The sequence below is a fragment of the Microcaecilia unicolor genome, chromosome 3 (genome assembly GCF_901765095.1).
Source record: "Microcaecilia unicolor chromosome 3, aMicUni1.1, whole genome shotgun sequence".
NCBI lineage: Eukaryota > Metazoa > Chordata > Amphibia > Gymnophiona > Siphonopidae > Microcaecilia > Microcaecilia unicolor.
Genome location: NC_044033.1, coordinates 294,481,209 through 294,502,729, shown reverse-complemented (window position 1 = coordinate 294,502,729; position 21,521 = coordinate 294,481,209). Strand labels below are relative to the sequence as shown.

The following is a 21,521-nucleotide window of genomic DNA, read 5'->3' as shown; positions in this document are numbered from 1 at the left end:
CTAAGCAAGAAACACAGACAACCAAGAACTAGACAAAGAAATACAAACAAGAAACAAGACTAGGAAACAAGCAATAAAGAACTAGCTAAACTACACAAAGACTAGACTAGAACCAGGCAAGGATTTCAGACAATAAACAGACTAGGCAGAAGTGCAACAGAGCACACCAACATACCAGGGACCTTAGGCGATGCAAAGGCAAACACAGAAGTTTCCAGGTGGTTAATAAAGCCCATCAGCAGCTGAAATTCAGCTGCAAGAATCACAAGGCAGCTATGGGTGCTGTTCAGGCACAAACAAGAAAAGTAAGTCTGGCAGCCCGGAAGATCCGGACCGAACTGGGCTAAAGTTTGGAACGGGTGACAGTCCATAGCAGCCACCGGCTCTGGCCACCAGAGGGCGAGGTGAGCACAAACTGTCACCATCGTGACATGAAAAAAACGTGCAAGTATTAGGAACGCCCATATCCCACCCTTAACATGCCTCCGACACCCCCTTGTGATTTGATCGCACTTCTGACAGTCTTCATAGAAAAACGTCTAAAAATTGGTTTTGAAAATAGCAATTTGGACCTTTTTTTTTGTTTGTTTTGTTTTTTAGAAAAAACATCCAAATGCAGATTTATGCCACTTTTTGGATGTTTTTCTCCATAGGCGCCCCGTATAAGAGCCCAGCTGTGTGAACTTCCCCGCCCATGGGCATTGCCCCCTCCCCCCCGAAACGTAGCCACGTTCCCTCCACCCAACACAAACCCAGACCTGCGAAGTCGGGAGACTCCCACACTCCCGCCAAAGCGGGAAAGTCTCTGCTTCTCCTCTTCAAACAAAAAATGTAAAGCGGCAAGAGCGGGGCCGTAGTAGCCTTCAAGCATGGGCTGTCTGCGCTGCAGCCGCTCCTCTCTCTGCCCCTGGAGGAGCAGGAAGTTGACATCGACTTCCTGCTCTGCTCCGGGGACGGAGAGGAGCGGTTGCAGTGCCGGCAGCCCATGCTTGAAGGAAAGCTGCTACTGTTTGCAGTTCTCGTGTGCGGGCTGGCCCCTCTCCGGTGCAGTTCCTGCCCAACGCTCCTCCAATGCGGTTGCAGCTGCGTGGTGTCTCCCAGCTGATTCCTGCTTTAGGGGCATGTAAGTAACGCGTGTTACTTTTTTTTTTTTTGTCGGGGCGCTGCTGCTGCAGAGGAGAAGCAGCAGTGGCCAACAATTTAATACCTGGTGGAAGGGTGATCGGGAGGCACTAGGCAGGTATGATGGGGAGAGAAGGAGGGGACATGGAGAAAGGCTGGAGTCCTGGAGAAAGGGAAAAGCTGCTGAAAATGAGGAGAAAGTGGGGGGGGGGGAGGTGAAAGAGGGAAGACGCTGGAAGGAAGGGTAGGGAGAGAAACTAACAGCAGGAGAAACATTGAAGGATGGGGAGAGAGAGGGGGCATGATGAATGGAAAAGGGTAGAGAGAGAGAGAGACACTGGATGGAAGGAAGGGGATAGAGAGAGATACTGGATGGATCGGGAGAGAGGGGGGTAGAGGTTGGATGGCAGGATCGGGAGAGGGGGTAGACGAATGGAAGGATATGGAGAGAAAGAGAGAAGAGGAAAACAGAAGGATGGGGAGATAAAGAGGGAAAACGGATGGAAGGATGAGGAGAGAGGGGGTAGACGGGACAGGGGAGAGAAGAGAAATCACTGGACATGTAGGGGAAGGCAGAGGAGAGAGGAGAATTGCTAGATATGGAAGGATGGAGGGATCAGGGGAGAGAGGAGATTTGCTAGATGGATGGATGGAAGGACCAGGGGAGAGAGGAGATTTGCTAGATATGGATGGAGGGCAGGGGAGGGAGGAGAGTTGCTGGACATGGATGGATGAGGGGAGGGGAGTGAGGAGAAATGCTGAATTTAAGGACTGGATCGGAACGCTTTGAGGGCAGATGCTGCAACTGGAGAAAGGATAGGGACAGGGTGCCACAGATGCTAGACAGAACGCATAAGGACACAGGAGGATGGTGGACATAGTGAGTGAAAGAATATCAAATGGAAAGAAGACACTGCATAAAACAGAAGACACTGGGACCAAAGCGAATAGATCAGACAACAAAGGTAGAAAAAAGTATTTTATTCAGAATGTATTAATTGGAATATGTCAGCTTTTGGAAATGTGCATCTGTGATATTTTGCATGTAAGTTTCAATTTCTCTAGTATTGCTGCATGCCTTCTTGAGGTAATTTTCCACTTCAATATTTTGCCTTCATATCTTTTGATTTCTAGTTCCTTTTCTCATATCAGTTGTCATGTGTTTTTCATGTGTGATCAAGGTGCAGTATTCTGCTAGCATGTAGTATTTGCAGCCCTTTTTTTTTTCACTAGGTAGTTTACTGGTGTTTTAGAGCCCGGTGTAATTACAGTGCTGCCTTTCCATGCATAAGGTTGTAGCTCGTCCTGTCCTTGGAATTAGTGCTGTTATGGTTTGGTAAGGTTATGAGTGGGTTTTTGCACAAGTTTGTGTATAGTGTTTTGCAGTGGAAAGATTGTGTGGTTTTATAATATTTTGGAGGATCTGATGTTGAATTGTTAAAGGTATTAATTGTGACTATTTTACTTTTATTTATTTATTTTTCCTGTGTGTTGTCAGACAATTATGGATGTAAGCCCCACCCCCGGCACCACCCATAACCCCGCCCCTTTAGCTTCCCCAAACAGTTGGGCCACCGACCGCCTATGTTTTTCTCGTTTGAAAATGAGCTCCTATGTTATCTAGCTCACCTTTTTCCACATGCTTATTAACCCCTTCAAAGAAATGTAGCAGATTGGTGAGGCAAGATTTCCCTTAACTAAATCCATGTTGGCTTTGTCTCATTAATCCATGCCTATGTATATGTTCAGTAATTTTGTTCTTTATAATAGTGTCTACCATTTTGCCCGGCACCAATGTCAAGCTCACTGGTCTATAATTTCCTGGTCGCCTCTGGAACCCTTTTTAAAAATTGACATTACATTTGCCACCCTCCAATCTTTCTGTACCATGCTTGATTTTAAAGATAAAATACATATTACTAACAATAGCTCTGCAAGGTCATTTTTTAGCTCTATCAGTAGTCTGGGAAGTATACCATCCAGTCCAGGCAATTTGCTACTCTTTATCAAATTACACCATTACATCTTCAGGTTACAGAGACTTCTTTCAGTTCCTCCAACTAATCACCATTGAATACCATTTCTGGTACTGGTATCTCCCCATCTTCCTCAGTGAAGACCGAAGTAAAGAAATCATGTGCTCTCTGCAGTGGCCTTTTATCATTTAGTGTCTCTGAGTGCCTCTTCTATCCCTCGGTCATCTAGCAGTCCAACTGATTCTTTTACCAGCTTCTTTCTTCTAATATACCTAAAAAAAAGTTTTTATTGTCTGGTTTTTCCTCCAATGCAATCTTCTTTTCATAGAAAGCACCCAGTTACAAAAACTCAATTTTAAATTCCTGCATCAAATGTATATACATCCTTTGCGAGTGAGAAAGATGGGAACTGCAGGCACAGGAAGATGCATCGAGTGACCCAGGTGGCTTTAAGGAAAGAGCAGAGAGTAAAAATTGCTAATTCTTGTTGGGTGGGGTGAGGGGCAAGATGGTGCCCTACAGATGTCAGACCTGTGAGTTCTTGTACCATGTACAACGCTGCCAAGACCGGTATTCGGACCAGGTTCTGCTTGGCGGCCAGACAACCCCGGGTTTCACCTGCGCTGGCCGGCAGGGCTTATGAGATGGAGCAGGAAGCAGGGTGATGAACGTGATGGCCGGACAGGCAGCAGGCAAGAGAGTGATCCAGGTACAGGCAGAGTCAGTAGGCAGGCAGCAGACACGAGAGTAATCCAGGTACAGGCAAGGTCAGTAGGCAGGCAGCAGACACAAGAGTAATCCTGGTACAGGCAGAGTCAGTAACGAAGAACAAAGTAGAGGAGAAGCACACTATTGAGCAAGTAACACCTACCAAAGTAGAAGCCAAAGCAAGGAGTCTAGGGAGAGCTCTGCTGATAAAGTGCTGGCGCCTGACATCAGCAGGGAGAAGGGGCACAGCCATAGGACAAGAGCAGGAGAAGGAGGAACCGAAAGATCAATAGGAGAGAAGCAAGGGAAGCCAGGCAGAGGAAGAGCAGACCAAGGTGGGTGGAAGCAAAGCAATCAAGGAGCCTGGAAGCCAGGCAGAGAGAGAGAGCAGAGCCAGGTGCATGGAAGCAAAGCAATCAAGGAGCCTGCAGCCAGAGAAGAACCACACACACATGGCTCAGGGCTGTGCCAGTCAAGTGTGCGTATCGATGGGACATTGCGCAGCCCGAGGATGCCGCTTGCGTTGAGGTAGGGGACATGATAGTACCCCCTCCTTAAGGGCCCCCCTCTGCCTAGGTCCGGGTTTGGATGGGTAACGGATATGGAACTCCCGAATCAATTCAGGTGCATGGACGTTGGCAGCGGGCTCCCAGGAATTATCCTCGGGACCAAAGTGCTTCCAGGATAGCAAATAGAACAGCCGTCCCCTTTGACCAAATGTCAAAGGGGACGGCTGTTCTATTTGCTATCCTGAATTCTATTTGCTATCCAAATGAGTCCAGAACCTCATCTACCTCGAATTCAGGATCCGGCTCGGAATCAGGAACAATGATCTTCTTTGGCTCTGGTTGCCATTTCGAGGTCAAGAATGGCTCCTTGTGACTCTGGGCAAGTCACTTAACCCTCCATTGCCCCTGGTACAAACTAAGTACCTGAATATATGTAAACTGCTTTGAATGTAGTTGCAAAAACCTCAGAAAGGCGGTATATCAAGTCCCATTTCCCTTTCCACGCAGGGACACGTGGAAAGCGTTGTGGACCTTGAGATTACCTGGTAACTGGAGACAATAAGTGATGGCTCCCACCTGAGATCGTACTGAAACAGGTCCAATGTATCGGGGAGCAAACTTGAAGGAGGGTAATCGGAGTCTCAAGTATTTGGTACTAAGTCAAACTTTCTGTCCAGGTTGAAAGGTTGGAGAAGACTGCCTCTTTACAATCTGCGAAAAGCTTGTATCTAGCAGCGGCTCGCTGAAGATGTTGTTGGATCCTGCTCCAAATGTCCCGGATATCAGTGAGGGTCTGTTGGAGATGAGGCGAGGCTTGGGTCTGAGGGATAGGAAGTGGTAGTCGTGGGTGGTGCCCGTATACTGTTAAAAATGATGACGTACGAGAGGCAGTGTGGAGACCATTGTTATAGGCAAATTCAGCCCAGGGGAGTAATGTGGACCAATCATCCTGTCGGTTATTAGTATACATTCGCAGGAAGGTCTTGAGAGTTTGATTGACCCATTCCACCATTCCATTGGTCTGTATACAGATGAACCAATAAGTGAATTGAGATCCCCAATCACTTATGATCCGGAGAGGTAGATCATGTAAACAAAAAATATGCTGGATGAAATTCTTGGCAAGAGTAGCGGCCGAGGGGAGAGATTTCATGGGAATGAAATGGGCCATAGGGGAGAATCGATCCACCACTACCCAAATTACCTTGGGACGGTGGTAAATCAGTAACAAAGTTCATGGATACTTCCTGCCAAGGGAGCTGTGGAACTGGCAGTGGCTGTAAGAATCCCCACGGCTTGCCAGGAGAGGATTTGTTTTGGGCACAGACGGGACAGGTGGAAACAAAATGTAAGACATCCTGAGCCATGCATGGCCACCAATAGTACTGAGAGATTAAATGAAAAGTCTTGTGGAATCCGGAGTGACCAGCAAACGTGTCCCCATTTGAGAACCTTCTTCCTGGACTGGGGTGGAACAGAGGTTTTCATTCTGACGGAAGAAACTACAGTCGTGGAGGCAACACAGGCAGGATTAAGCATGGGGTAGGATTCCTCGGGTTCTTCAGGAGGGTTGAAGGCCCTGGAAAGCGCATCAGCCTGAATATTCTTTTCAGTAGGTCGAAATATCAGGCAGAAGTTAAAACGGGCAAAGAAAAGAGACCAGCGTGCCTGTCGCAGGTTTAGTCTCTTAGCATCCAGAAGGTATAGGAGATTCTTGTGGTCGGTGATTACTGTGATGGGGTGCAAGGCCCCCTCCAGGAGATATTGCCATTCCTGGAGAGCCAATTTAAGGGCCAACAATTCCTGGTCCCCAATGGTGTAGTTACGATCTACCAGAGAAAAGTTTTTGGAAAAAAAGAAACAGGGATGACGCCAGTCTGAGGTTTGAGACAGAACGGCCCCTGCCCCCAGCGAAGAGGCATCCACCTCTAAAATGAATGTTTTTTTTTTATATATCCGGGCTTCGAAGCACAGGAGCAGAGAGAAAGGCTTGCTTTAAGGTGACGAAAGCCTCCTGGGCCTCCGGTGTCCAGTTCCTCTCATCAGCACCCTTCCTGGTCAGTGCAGTAAGAGGGGCAGTGATGAGGGAATATTGATGGATGAACTGCCGGGAATAGTTAGCAAACCCCAAAAACATTGCAAGGCCCGGAGACCCTGGGGCATGGGCCAATCACGGATGGCTCGAAGTTTGGTGGGGTCCATTTGGAGCCCCTCTAAAGAGACGATATATCCCAAGAATGGAATAGACCGTTGATGAAACGAACACTTCTCTAGTTTGGCGAAGAGACAGTAGTCCCGAAAGTGTTGGAGAACGGTGCGGACATGACGAGGGTGGTCTTGAACAGAAGCAGAAAAAAACAAAATATCATCCAGGTAAACTATGACTGAGAAATACAGGAGATCTTGAAAAATGAAGTTAATGAATTCCTGAAAGACTGCAGGTGCATTACAAAGGCCAAATGGCATGCCTAGATATTTGAAATGTCCTTCATGGGTATTAAAGGTGGTCTTCCATTGGTCCCCATGTCGGATTTGGACCAGATTGTAGGTGCCTCGGAGATCCAGCTTGGTAAAGATAGATGCTCCCTGCAGACGGTCGAAAAGTTCTGGAATCAGAGGGAGCGGATACTGGTTCTTAATGGTTATTTCATTAAGACCCCGGTAGTCTATACAAGGTCACAGAGAGCCGTCCTTCTTGGTTACAAAGAAGAAACCTGCCCCCGCCTTGGAGGAGGAGGGTCTGATGAAGCCCTTTTGGAGGTTTTCTTGAATGCATTCTCGCATGACTTTAGATTCCTCCCGGGAGAGGGTATACAGCCAATCCCGAGGTGGTGTCTTGCCCGGAAGTAATTCGATAGGGCAGTCAAAAGGACAATGTGGAGGAAGGGAATCAGCCTCCTGGCATTGAAAACATCTTGGCAATCTTGATATTCCACAGGAAGGGAAGCATCGCAGGGAAGCTGGCCCCCGGGGGAGGCAGAAATAGTCCTCAGAGGAGGAACCACCGGCGTGAGACAGGAAGCAAAACATTGGGAACCCCAACTGTCGATATCGCTAGTGGTCCAGTTGATACTTGATGTGTGTTGTCATAATCAAGGCAGGCCTAAAATAACAGGATGGATGGCCCGGGGAATAACCAGAAGCTGAATCTCTTCCTTATATAAAATTCCTACTTGCATCTGCTGTCTTATTTTGCACTAGGTATACTAGAGCTGTAACAGCTTACAGAAATGACTTATAATGAAATAAAAATCATGTTATTTTTTTCTCCTATATAATATTTTCAATGATGTCTGTTTATATGTGCCATGGCTGGTGTAAGGGGTGTGGCTAATGTGGGTGTGGCTGTCATAGGGGTGGGGCCATATGTGGTGACCCCTCCCATAATGAGTACCGGCATCTTTTTTTCTACAAAAAAAGGACTGGAAAGGTGGTATGCCAAATGACCAGTGAACCATAAACCATATGCATATAATGTAGGGGGTGGGTGGGATCAGATAGGTTCTCAGGTGGTATACCCATGCTGATTGTATTCCCAAACCAGTTCCTCTTCTGATTCACTCAGTACCTACCTAAGTTCCATCATCATCTCATTTTCACTTTGTACTGGTTGATCCTATAATTTCCTCATTTATTCTGCATTGGTACTTGTCTTCAAGCTCTTTTTTCTTTTCAGTGGAGTTGGCTATCTCAGCTTGAGTAACTGCAGACAGTTCTCTTGGTGAACTCGTGTTACTCCAGTCCTTGTAGACCAGATTCCACTGAGCGTTCTTGGCCCAGTGTACCCTGAAGGTACTTTATCCCATTGTTTTCCTTGCTTAAGGGCTACTTGGCTACTTCAAAGGTCAAACTGTCACGTGAAAGGGCATAATCGAAAGGGGCATCCCAGTTTTCGTGAGGACGTCCCGGCGAAGGGGCGAGGAAACCCATATTATCGAAACAAGATGGGCATCCATCTTTCGTTTCGATAATACAGTCGGGGACACCCAAATCGTGAAATTTAGGTCGACCTTAGAGATGGTCAACCCCGATTTTCGGCGATAATGGAAACCAAGGACGCCCATCTCAGAAACGACCAAATCCATGTCCTTTGGTCGTGGGAGGAGCCAGCATTCGTAGTACACTGGTCCCCCTCACATGCCAGGACACCAACCGGGCACCCTAGGGGGCACTGTAGTGGACTTCATAAATTGCTCCCAGGTGCATAGCTCCCTTACCTTGTGTGCTGAGCCCCCCAACCCCCTCCCCCAAAACCCACTCCCCACAACTGTACACCACTACCATAGCCCTTATGGGTGAAGGAGGAGCACCTACATGTGGGTAAAGTGGGTTTCTGGTGGGTTTTGAAGGGCTCACATTTACCGCCACAAGTGTAACAGGTAGGGGGGGGATGGACCTGGGTCTGGGTCCACCTGACTGAAGTGCTGTGCACCCACTAAAACTGCTCCAGGGACCCTGCATACTGCTGTCATGGAGCTGGGTATGATTATTTGAGGCTGGCATAGAGGCTGGAAAAAATATTTAAAAAAAAAAAATTTTTGAGGGTGGGAGGGGGTTATTGACCACTGAGGGAGTAAGGGGAGGTCATCTGGTCATTTAGGGCACATTTTTGTGGATTGGTAGTAAGAAAAAAAGGACCAGGTAAAGTCATCCAAGTGTTCGTCAGGGACGCCCTTTTTTTTTTTTCCATTATTGGTTGAGGATGCCCATGTGTTAGGCACGCCCCAGTCCCGCCTTTGCTACGCCTCCGACACCCCCCCCCCCCCCCCCGTGAACTTTGGTCGTCCCCGCAACGGAAAGCAGTTGAGGATGCCCAAAATCGGCTTTCGATTATGCCAATTTGGGCGACCCTGTGAGGACGCCCATCTTGCGATTTGTGTCGAAAGATGGGCGCCCTTCTCTTTTGAAAATAAGCATGATACTGTCCTAAACCACCATGATACAAAGAGACAAATGGATCATAAATAGGGGAGGTACATCATGCAGACCCATCTGCAACAACTGGTTCATATTTCTTTAGACACAGACCTATCTGAGAAGACTATAAAGCTTCGACTGGTTCATATTTCTTCAAAAAACTGGCAAGATATTCTGGTGAAACCCTATACAGTGTATACACTTATAGACTAAGCAGTTGATCCTCCACTGATAGCCAATGTAAAATTTCTTCTGCTTATGTTCTGTTTGATGCCAATCATCCAGTTGTGAGGATGGATGCATCACCTATTTGAAAATTGGTCACAGCCTTTCCCATGTTTAGTGCTTTATCACACTCTACTGGTTAAAAGGATACTGGAGTGGAGGAATAGCCTAGTGGTTACAGCACTGGTCTTGCAATCCAGAGGTGGCTGGTTTAACTCCCACTGTTGCTCCTTGTGATCTTGGGCAAATCCATAGGCGCCCCGTATAAGAGGCTTGGGGAGACCCAATCGTGGACTTAGAGGCGTCCAAACAGATCTTTAGAAAAGATGCTGCAGTGACCGGTCTCTTGCCTCCTCCCCACTCCCGCGCGAGTCTTGCACCTCCCTCCCCTCCCCTCCCCTCCCCTCCCCCATCCACATGGTGTCACTCCGGCCTGAGGCTTCTCCCTCCGACGCTGCTAGCGATTCACATAGCCAGCCTTAATCTGCTTGCGTCGGAGCCTCTCCCTCAGACGCGTCCCACCTCTGCGTAAGACAGGAAGTTGTATTACAGGAGGCGGGACGCGTCTGAGGGAGAGGCTCCGACGCAAGCAGATTAAGGCTGGCTATGTGAATCGCTGGCGTCGGAGCGGAGAACGTCTGAAGCACTCGTGCAACCCAAAGAAGAACGAGAAACCACCGCGGAAGGGGGGCTCCCGGAAGAAGAGCTCAAACTCAGCCGGCTCCCGCTGCCGCCCGCCTTTCCAATAGTTGTGTAGGCCATGGTGAACTGCTAAAGATCGGTAAGTACTAAGCAGCGTTGAGACAACCTGCTCCATGCTGCCAGTTCCAACTTCCAGCGCCTCCTTTCTTGGTGTGGAAAAACCTGCTCATAAGGTTTACTTAAGTTAAATCTTTTTTGTTAAAATAAAAAAATAGGAAACAAAATTTTGTACAACTGTCATTTGTATATTACAAATGTACTAGCTGCAAATAATACAGAACAATATCAACGATCTCACCCTCATCTCCCCTCCATTCTTCCCCCCCTCCCCCTATACTCTCTGACCCATCAGGCTCTTAAAGTTTACTTAAAAATAAGTTACAGTCCATTTACTCGAGATCCTGCACAGAGGCAGGAAGAATAAAAATTAAATCTTGTTGGTTCCTGGATTGTAGGGTTTAGGGAAAACAGGGAGGATCTGGGAGCCCAAGGGAGTAGAGCCTGAGACAATTCAGTTCTGTGGTTCATTTTCTGCCCAGTCATAAGTACGTAAGTAGTGCCTTACAGGGATAGACTAAAGGTCTATCAAGCCCAGCATCCTGTTTCCAACGGTGGCCAATCCAGGTCACAAATACCTGGCAAGATCCCAAAAAAGTACAAACATCTTATGCTACTTATCTCAGAACTCCATTCACTGGGTAAATCTCTCTTATCTGCACCCTTCTCCTCCACTGCTAACTCCAGACTCCGTTCCTTTTATCTTGCTGCACCATATGCCTGGAATAGACTTCCTGAGCCGGTAGGTCAAGCTCCATCTCTGGCTGTCTTCAAATCAAAGCTAAAAGCCCACCTTTTTGATGCTGCTTTTAACTCCCAACCCTTATTCACTTGTTCAGAACCCTTATTTTATCATCCTCACTTTCATATTCCTTTATCTCTTGTTTGTCTGTCCTAATTAGATTGTAAGCTCTGTCGAGCAGGGACTGTCTGTTCATGTTCAAGTGTACAGTGCTGCGTATGTCTAGTAGCGCTATAGAAATGATAAGTAGTAGTAGTAGAGAAGGAGCCAATGCCAGGTGTCAATCCGGTCTTTGAAGCTCCGCCCATCGACGCAGCGAGGAGGACTTGGTGTTTGTGGAAAGTGGAGCTCGGCTCGCTGGTTGCTGCAGGAAAGGTTTTAGAAGAGCGGCTAGTTTTAACCCTGTGACTGGGAGCTGTTCCTACCGATCTTAACCAGGATTTTTAATAAAGCACAAAAATGTATGTGTGATTAACGGGTGAGAGTAGGGAGCTTTCTGTCTGATGTAAGTTTAGGAGCTGGGCAGGATTAGGCGTCTAGTAGAGCCTAGGCAAGTTAGCCTTCGGGTCCCCTACCTAATGTAAATATATTTCTCCGAGGACAAGCAGGCTGCTTGTTCTCACTGATGGTGACGTCCACGGCAGCCCCTCCAATCGGAAACTTCACTAGCAAAGTCCTTTGCTAGTCCTCGCGCGCCCATGCGCACCGCGCATGCGCGGCCGTCTTCCCGCCCGAACCAGCTCGTGTTCGTCAGTCTTCTTTTGTCCGCGCTCGGTACGGTTGTGTTTTTGCACCGTTCGCGCCCCTTAAGTTGACCCTCGCGCGTCTTTTTGACTTTTCGCTAAAAAAAAAAAAAAAAGGGATTCCGGAGAAGGGCCTTTTGGTCTTTTTCCCTTCCCCCTATTTCTAGTTTTTGGCCCCGTTAAATTTTCTTTTGTTTTCGGGGTAGTCCCCTTGAGGCCTCGAGTCGAGTTTTTTTCTCCCCATCTTTTTGGTGCCTTACCGCAATTACGAGTTTTGATTTCGCCGGCGTGATTTTTCCGTCCATGTCATCGAAGTCTCCCAGCGGCTTCAAGAAGTGCACCCAGTGCGCCCAGGTAATCTCGCTCACTGATAGGCACGCTTCGTGTCTTCAGTGTCTGGGGGCTGGGCACCGCCCGCAGGCCTGCAGTCTTTCCGCACTTTTACAGAAAAGGACTCAGGTAGCGAGATTGGCCCAGTGGAACATTTTGTTCTCGGGCTCTTCGTCGGCATCGGCACCGGGAGTATCGAGTGCATCGACGTCGACAGCGTCAACACCTCCGCCCTCGGCCGCGACGGTATCGATTGCATCGAGGCATCGATCCTCTGCATCGTCGGGGCCGAGGCATCGGAAGGCTGCGTCGGTGTCGGTGGTACCGGGACCTCCGCTTCTGCTGATGTCGTCGGACGGTGGTGCTTCGTCTGGAGTGCAGGTGAGGGCTGTCCATTCCCCTGCTGGTGGCGGTGAGCCTTCGGGTGGGTCTCCCCCTACCCTGAGGGCTCCTGCGGTACAGCCCCCCCCCCCCCCGAGACCGACCTTCTTCAGCCTCGGCCCCGAGGAAGCGACGGTTGGATTCTACGTCCTCCTCGTCGGTACCGGGAAGCTCCGGTGACATGCTTCGTTTGAAAAAGTCAAAGAAGCATCGACACCGGTCTCCTTCCCGCGTCGGTACCGAGAGCTCTGGGTCGCCGAGGGAGTCGGCACCCAGTAGGCATCGGCACCGGGAGGACCGCTCACCCTCTGTTCAGGAGGTGTCGATGCGCTCCACCTTGGACAGCCCGGAACAGCCTCCACGCCCGGAACAGACTCTGACTCGACTCCTGCATCGGCTTCCATGTCTTTCTCCACAGCCGCCCTGCACGAGAGTCTCCGGGCCGTTCTTCCAGAGATCCTGGGAGAGCTGTTGCGCCCTTCCCCTCCGGTACCGGGGGTGCTTGCGCCACCGGTACCGTCGAGTGAGGCGCCGGCTGGGCCCTTGCCCGGGGTGAGGTCTCCGACATCGGTGCCGCTTGCGGTACCGACTGCGGTCGCCTCCCAGGAAGGCTCCCCGACGACGTCGGCGGAGGGAGCTTCGCCGGTGCGGGCGAGGGAGTCTACCTCTCGACGCTCCCACCTGGCCGTGGTTCCACGGAGTCGAGCCGGGCACGGCTTCAGACACAGGTTCGTGAACTTGTGTCTGATACCGATGGTGAGGCCTCGTGGGAGGAGGAGGAGGAGGACATCAGATATTTCTCTGACGAGGAGTCTGATGGCCTTCCTTCGGATCCCACTCCCTCCCCTGAAAGGCAGCTTTCTCCTCCCGATAATCTGTCTTTTGCGGCCTTTGTCCGGGAGATGTCTACGGCCATCCCCTTCCCGGTGGTTGTGGAGGACGAGCCCAGGGCTGAAATGTTTGAGCTCCTGGACTATCCTTCTCCACCTAAGGAAGCGTCCACAGTACCCATGCATCATGTCCCTAAAAAAGACATTGCTGGCGAACTGGACCAAGCCTTTAACTAATCCCCACATTCCCAAGAAGATCGTGTCCCAATACCGGATCCATGGGGACCCAGAGCTGATGCGCACCCAGTTGCCTCACGACTCTGGAGTTGTGGATTTGGCCCTAAAGAAGGCTGAGTTCTAGGGAGCATGCTTTGGCGCCCCCGGGCAAAGACTCTAGAACCTTAGACTCCTTTGGGAGGAAGGCCTACCATTCCTCTATGCTCGTGGCCAAAATTCAGTCTTACCAGCTCTACACGAGCATACACATGCGGAACAATGTGCGGCAGTTGGCGGGCTTGGTGGACAAGCTCCCTCCTGAGCAAGCCAAGCCATTTCAGGAGGTGGTCAGGCAGCTGAAGGCGTGCAGAAAATTCCTGGCCAGAGGGGTGTATGACACCTTTGATGTTGCGTCCAGGGCCGCTGCTCAAGGTGTGGTGATGCGCAGACTCTCATGGCTGCGTGCCTCCGACCTGGAGAATAGGATCCAGCAGCGGATTGCGGACTCGCCTTGCCGTGCGGATAATATTTTTGGAGAAAAGGTCGAACAGGTGGTAGAGCAGCTCCACCAGCGGGATACCGCTTTCGACAAGTTCTCCCGCCGGCAGCCTTCAGCTTCTACCTCCACAGGTAGACGTTTTTATGGGGGAAGGAAGACTGTTCCCTACTCTTCTGGCAAGCGTAGGTACAATCCTCCTTCGACAGCCTGCGGCCCAGGCTAAGCCCCAGCGGGCTCGCTCTCGTCAGCAGCGTGCGCCTCAGCAAGGCCCCTCGGCTCCCCAGCAAAAGCAAGGGACGAGCTTTTGACTGGCTCCAGCAGAGCATAGCCGCCATCCAAGTGTCAGTGCCGGGCGATCTACCGGTCGGAGGGAGGTTGAAAGTTTTTCACCAAAGGTGGCCTCTCATAACCTCCGATCAGTGGGTTCTTCAAATAGTCCGGCAAGGATACACCCTCAATTTGGCCTCAAAACCTCCAAATTGCCCACCGGGAGCTCAGTCTTACAGCTTCCAGCACAAGCAGGTACTTGCAGAGGAAATCTCCACCCTTCTCAGCGCCAATGCGGTCGAGCCCGTGCCATCCGGGCAAGAAGGGCTGGGATTCTATTCCAGGTACTTCCTTGTGGAAAAGAAAACAGGGGGGATGCGTCCCATCCTAGACCTAAGGGCCCTGAACAAATATCTGGTCAAGGAAAAGTTCAGGATGCTTTCCCTGGGCACCCTTCTTCTCCCCATGATTCAGGAAAACGATTGGCTATGCTCTCTGGACTTGAAGGACGCCTACACGCACATCCCGATACTGCCAGCTCACAGACAGTATCTGCGATTTCAGCTGGGCACACGTCACTTCCAGTTCTGTGTGCTACCCTTTGGGCTCGCCTCTGCGCCCAGAGTGTTCACGAAGTGCTTGGCTGTAGTAGCAGCGGCACTTCGCAGACTGGGGGTCCACGTGTTCCCATATCTTGACGATTGGCTGGTGAAGAACACATCCGAGGCAGGAGCCCTGCAGTCCATGCAGATGACTATTCGCCTCCTGGAGCTACTGGGGTTTGTGATAAATTATCCAAAGTCCCATCTTCTCCCAGTACAGAGACTCGAATTCATAGGAGCTCTGCTGGATTCTCAGACGGCTCGTGCCTATCTCCCAGAGGTGAGAGCTAACAACTTGTTGTTCCTCGTCTCGCGGGTGCGAGCGTCCCAGCAGATCACAGCTCGGCAGATGTTGAGATTGCTGGGACACATGGCCTCCACAGTTCATGTGACTCCCATGGCCCGCCTTCACATGAGATCTGCTCAGTGGACCCTAGCTTCCCAGTGGTTTCAGGCTGCTGGGGGTCTAGAAGACGTGATCCACCTGTCCACGAGTTTTCTCAAATCCCTGTTTTGGTGGACGATTTGGTCCAATTTGACTCTGGGACGTCCTTTCCAAATTCCTCAGCCACAAAAAGTGCTGACTACGGATGCGTCTCTCCTGGGGTGGGGAGCTCATGTCGATGGGCTTCACACCCAGGGAAGCTGGTCCCTCCAGGAACGCGATCTGCAGATCAATCTCCTGGAGTTACGAGCGGTCTGGAACGCTCTGAAGGCTTTCAGAGATCGGCTGTCCCACCAAATTATCCAAATTCAGACAGACAACCAGGTTGCCATGTATTACATCAACAAGCAGGGGGGCACCGGATCTCGCCCCCTGTGTCAGGAAGCCGTCAGCATGTGGCTTTGGGCTCGCCGTCAGGGCATGGTGCTCCAAGCCACTTATCTGGCAGGCGTAAGCAACAGTCTGGCCGACAGGTTGAGCAGGATTATGCAACCTCACGAGTGGTCGCTCAACTCTCGGGTGGTGCGCCAGATCTTCCAAGCGTGGGGCACCCCCTTGGTGGATCTCTTCGCATCTCGAGCAAACCACAAAGTCCCTCAGTTCTGTTCCAGGCTTCAGGCCCCCGGCAGACTGGCATCGGATGCCTTCCTCCTGAATTGGGGGGAGGGCCTGCTGTATGCTTATCCTCCCATACCTCTGGTGGAGAAGACTTTGTTGAAACTCAAGCAAGACCGAGGCACCATGATTCTGATTGCTCCTTTTTGGCCGCGTGAGATCTGGTTCCCTCTTCTTCTGGAGTTGTCCTCCGAAGAACCGTGGAGATTGGAGTGTTTTCCGACCCTCATCACACAGGACGAAGGGGCGCTTCTGCATCCCAACCTCCGGTCTCTGTCTCTCACGGCCTGGATGTTGAGAGCGTAGACTTTGCTTCTTTGGGTCTGTCGGAGGGTGTCTCCCGCATCTTGCTTGCTTCCAGAAAAGATTCCACTAAGAGGAGTTACTTCTTTCTATGGAGGAGGTTTGCCGTCTGGTGTGACAGCAAGGCCCTAGATCCTCGCTCTTGTCCTACACAGACCCTGCTTGAATACCTTCTGCACTTGTCTGAGTCTGGTCTCAAGACCAACTCTGTAAGGGTTCACCTTAGTGCAATCAGTGCATACCATTACCGTGTGGAAGGTAAGCCGATCTCAGGACAGCCTTTAGTTGTTCGCTTCATGAGAGGTTTGCTTCTGTCAAAGCCCCCCGTCAAACCTCCTACAGTGTCATGGGATCTCAATGTCGTTCTCACCCAGCTGATGAAACCACCTTTTGAGCCACTGAACTCCTGCCATCTGAAGTACTTGACCTGGAAGGTCATTTTCTTGGTGGCAGTTACTTCAGCTCGTAGAGTCAGTGAGCTTCAGGCCCTGGTAGCCCAGGCCCCTACACCAAATTTCATCATAACAGAGTAGTCCTCCGCACTCACCCTAAGTTCTTGCCAAAGGTTGTGTCGGAGTTCCATCTGAACCAGTCAATTGTCTTGCCAACATTCTTTCCCCGTCCTCATTCCTGCCCTGCTGAACGTCAGCTGCACACATTGGACTGCAAGAAAGCATTGGCCTTCTATCTGGAGCGGACACAGCCCAACAGACAGTCCGCCCAGACAGTTTCTTTTGAAACAGACAGTTTCTTTTGATCCCAACAGGAGGGGAGTGGCTGTGGGGAAACGCACCATATCCAATTGGCTAGCAGATTGCATTTCCTTCACTTACGCCCAGGCTGGGCTGGCTCTTGAGGGTCATGTCACGGCTCATAATGTTAGAGCCATGGCAGCGTCGGTAGCCCACTTGAAGTCAGCCACTATTGAAGAGATTTGCAAAGCTGCGACGTGGTCACCTGTCCACACATTCACATCTCATTACTGCCTGCAGCAGGATACCCGACGCGACAGTCGGTTCGGGCAGACAGTGCTTCAGAATCTGTTCGGGGTTTAGGATCCAACTCCACCCCCCTAGGCCCATGTTTTATTCTGTTCCAGGCTACACTCTCAGTTAGTTGGAAAAATTGTTAGGTCAATCTCAGTTATGTCCTCGCCGTTGCGAGGCCCAATTGACCATGTTTGTTGTTTTGAGTGAGCCTGGGGGCTAGGGATACCCCATCAGTGAGAACAAGCAGCCTGCTTGTCCTCGGAGAAAGCGAATGCTACATACCTGTAGAAGGTATTCTCCAAGGACAGCAGGCTGATTGTTCTCACAAACCCGCCCGCCTCCCCTTTGGAGCTGTGTCTTCCCTTGTCTTTGTCTTGCTACACATGGGACTGACGAGCCGGTTCGGGCGGGAAGACGGCCGCACATGCGCGGTGCGCATGGGTGCGCGAGGACTAGCAAAGGACTTTGCTAGTGAAGTTTCCGATTGGAGGGGCTGCCGTGGACGTCACCATCAGTGAGAACAATCAGCCTGCTGTCCTCGGAGAATACCTTCTACAGGTATGTAGCATTCGCTTTTAAAGCTCCCAGCCCCCAGGGCCTTGCTTGATTCTGATTGCAGAAGAGCTTTGCCCAGGCTGTAGTAGACTTTTACAAGGCAGTGTATGGATCGATTGATGGGGGGAGGGCAGGGCAGAGGAAAGTTGCTGGATATGGGTGGATGAAGGGGAGAGGAGGGTTGCTGGACATGGGTAGGTGGATGGACATGGATGGAGGAGAGGGAAGGGAGAGAGAAGAAATGCTGGACATGGAGGGAGGAGTGAGGAAGGAGATGAGATGAGGGAAAAGGAAGAGAGTAGAAAAACTGCACATCGAAGAAGAAAATAGGCAGAAGCTGGATCCACTGGACAGTCAAGTCTACGGAGGACCCAGCTTTTACTTACGGATGTAGGACAAGAAATGAAGAAGGCGAAAAGTAAAGAAATAAATGGAAAGGAAGCCCTGGAAACGGAGTTAAGAGGACAGATAGCAGCAGAATCGGATACTGGGCCAGCATGATCAGAAAAACAAAGGTAGAAAAGATCATTTTATTTTCATTATAGTGTTTGGAATATGTCCACTTTGAGAATCAGGTATTCAGCATTAAAAGTTTATATTTATTTACTTATTTATGACATTTTAGCCCACATTAACCATGAATTAGGGTGTTTTGTGGCTCTACATGAGAATTTTGATGATATGATCCCTTGTTTCATATTGTTGACGGTCTGCATTTTCCTATGGGTGGTATATTGGTGTATTAGGTTCTGCCCAGTGTAATATTTATGGTACAGTAAGGTTCTGAGTGTGTTTTTGCACAAAGTTGTGCATAGTGTTTTGCAGTTGAGCGATTGTGGTTAGTATATGCTTTGAGCAACCATTTATTCTTTGACATATGATACATATCTAATATCTAAATTTAATAAAAGGTATTGTGACTTTTATTTTTATTTATTTCTGTGTTGTCAGACAATTATGGATTTACACTCCACCCCTGACCCCACCCCCTTTAGCCTCCCCAAACAGTTGGGCCACCGACCGCCTATGGGCAAGTCACATAGCCCTCTATTGCCTCAGGTACAAACTTAGATTGTGAGCCCTCCTGGGACACAGAAATATCCAGAGTACCTGAATGTAACTCACATTGAGCTACTACTGAAAAGAGTGTGAGCAAAAGCTAAATAAATAAATAAATAAAATAGTAATTAAATTTCTCCTCTTGATTAAGGGACTAACTCAGACATGTACCTGGTTCATCTGCTACATGGAGGGGCATAATCTAAAGGGATGCCCAAGTTTTCAGCAAGGGATGGGGAAACCCATATTATCGAAACAAGATGGGCGTCCATCTTTCGTTTCGATAATACGGTCAGGGACACCCAAATCAGCAAATCTAGGTCAACCTTAGAGATGGTTGTCCCCAGGACTTGGTCGTTTCGGATTTTCAGCGATAATGGAAAGCAAGGATGTCCCATCTCAGAAATGACCAAATCCAATCCATTTGGTCATGGGAGGAGCCAGTATTTGTAGTGCACTGGTCCCCCTGACATGCCAGGACACCAACTGGGCACTGCAGTGAACGTCACAAATTGTTCCCAGGTACATAGCTCCCTTACCTTCAGCCAGATGCACTAACTGAACGGAAAAAGCTCTTCCCTTACCGCCTTAGCGATTCGGAAAGGAACGTGCATGCAAATGAGCTGCTCGCTGTTAGCTCACTTGCACACGATTTCCTTCCTAAGGAGGGGAAGCCAGTGCAGAGCAGCCAAGCTCTGCGCATGCCAAAGACGGCTTCATACATGCAGACAAGCTGCGTGTATAATAGCCGTCTACAACCTTAACTAAATTGCCGTCTACAACCTTAGAAAAACACAAGTCCAGGTGAAAACGTCCAAGTGCTCGTCAGGGATGTCTTTTTTTTTTTTTTTAAGAGTATGGGTGAAGGATGTCCTTCACTATGCCTCCTTCCCTGCAACGGGCAGTTGAGGATGTCCAAAATGTGGATGTTTCTCTGAGAAGGATGTTCATGCCTTTGCTATTCCTCTGGCACCCCCTTTATTTATTTATTTGGATTTTGGATCGCAAGTAGCAGCAGTGGGATTTGAACCGGCCACCTCTGGAGACCAGTGCTCTAACCACTAGGCCACTCCTCCACTCCACTCCCTTGAAATTTGGCCGTTCCTGTGGGGGGGGGGGGGGGGGGGGAGTTCAGGACATCCAAAATGTTTGAAAGAAGGACATCCACACTTTCGCTATGCCTCGCTGACCACAACATACCTCCCCTCCCAGGGACCTGCATACTACTGCGATGGACCTGAGTATGACATTTCAGGCTTGCAAAAAAGGTTTTAAAGTTGTTTTTTTTGAGGGTGGGAGGGGGTTAGTGACCACTGGGGGAGTCAGGTGAGGTCATCCCTGATTTCCTCCGGTGTCATCTGGTCAGTTCGGGCACCTTTTGAGGCTTGGTTGTAAGAAAAACATGGACCAAGTAAAGTCGCCCAAGTGCTCGTCAGGGACGCCCCTTCTTTTTTCCATTATCGCTCGAGGACGCCCATCTGTTAGGCATGCCTCAGTCCCGCTTTCGCTATGCCTCCGACGCCCCCAGGAACTTTGGTCATCCCCGCAATGGGAAGCAGTTGGGGATGCCCAAAATCGGCTTTCGATTATGACAATTTGGGCGACCCTGAGAGAAGGATGCCCATCTCCCGATTTGTGTCAAAAGATGGGCGCCCTTCTCTTTCGAAAATAAGCCTGATGGTTGACTGCTGCCTCCCTCGTTTCTGAATTATGTTTTTTTCTACCTAGGTGGCTCCTGTTATCAAAGAAAGGATGGTGAAGAAAGGGTCCATGATGGTGGGATACCAGCCACATGGCAGTAAGGTTAACTTCTTCCGCCAGATTGTGGTTAACCCTTCTACGACTGAGGATGACATGAATTTCTTCCTGGATGAGATAGAGAAATTGGGACATGATCTGTAGCTGTTCCACATTGCCTGATGCTTTCTCTGCTGGTTTCTGTTTGGATCCTAAAGCTTCAACCAGCCTGCAAGTTCCCTGATTTACAAGGAACAATGCACATGGATACCTATACTGTTGATAGTTCCAACTGCTGAGTTGGTATAGAATTCTTGATCAGGCTAACTTAATCCTACATGTACAAATAAAGAAACAGCTCCAAATAGAACTATTTTCTGACATTTATTCTTCCAATCCAACAGAAGTTGGAAAAAATAAACCAAAAAGTCAAGAGTGTCTATCTGTTTACCTGTCTGAGTACAAAATAACAGAATGGGATAAATATTGGCATGTTGGTAAAAACTGGTAAAAGACACAGGTCCCCCTGATATTCATGCTATTTAACTGGCCAGGAACGGCTCCTGGCTGGTTAAATAGCACTTAACCAGCTATCAGCGAATATTCAGTGGCAGATAGCCGGTTATCGCCCGCTGAATATTCCCAGTCAGTGCTTAGCGGCTAACTGGTTATATTACATGTTATAACCTGCTATCCACAAACATTCAGTGGCCAATCCACTGATTGGCATCAGTGGCTATGTTTGGTGGCCAAATCGGGCTGCCCAAATAGCAGGCCTATCTTTGGCCACTATAAACTTAACCAGCCAGCGCCAAATATTGGTTTGGCCAGTTAAGTTTAAATCAGCCAAAAATAAACTAGATTTTCAATGCCGGTCACCGGAACGGCCCAGCATTGAATATCTGGCATCACTACCAACTGCGAGAGTTAGCCAGGCTGCCTCCCGTGGTCTGAATATCAGTTTCATTGAGTTTAAAAATAGGCCATAGGTC

At 49.5% G+C, this 21,521-nt stretch overlaps 1 protein-coding gene across 2 annotated transcripts in view; it reads left to right on the top strand.

Moving 5' to 3' along the window:
- Window positions 1–20,885, top strand: part of CSAD (cysteine sulfinic acid decarboxylase) — a 324,205-nt gene extending 303,320 nt beyond the window's left edge. For both annotated transcript variants that reach the window (XM_030198185.1, XM_030198186.1), the window contains one exon: window positions 20,521–20,885. In XM_030198185.1, the coding sequence (XP_030054045.1) occupies window positions 20,521–20,694 (174 nt within the window). In that variant the 3' untranslated portion in view covers window positions 20,695–20,885. The remainder of the gene's footprint in view (window positions 1–20,520) is intronic.
- The last annotated feature ends 636 nt before the right edge of the window (window positions 20,886–21,521 follow it).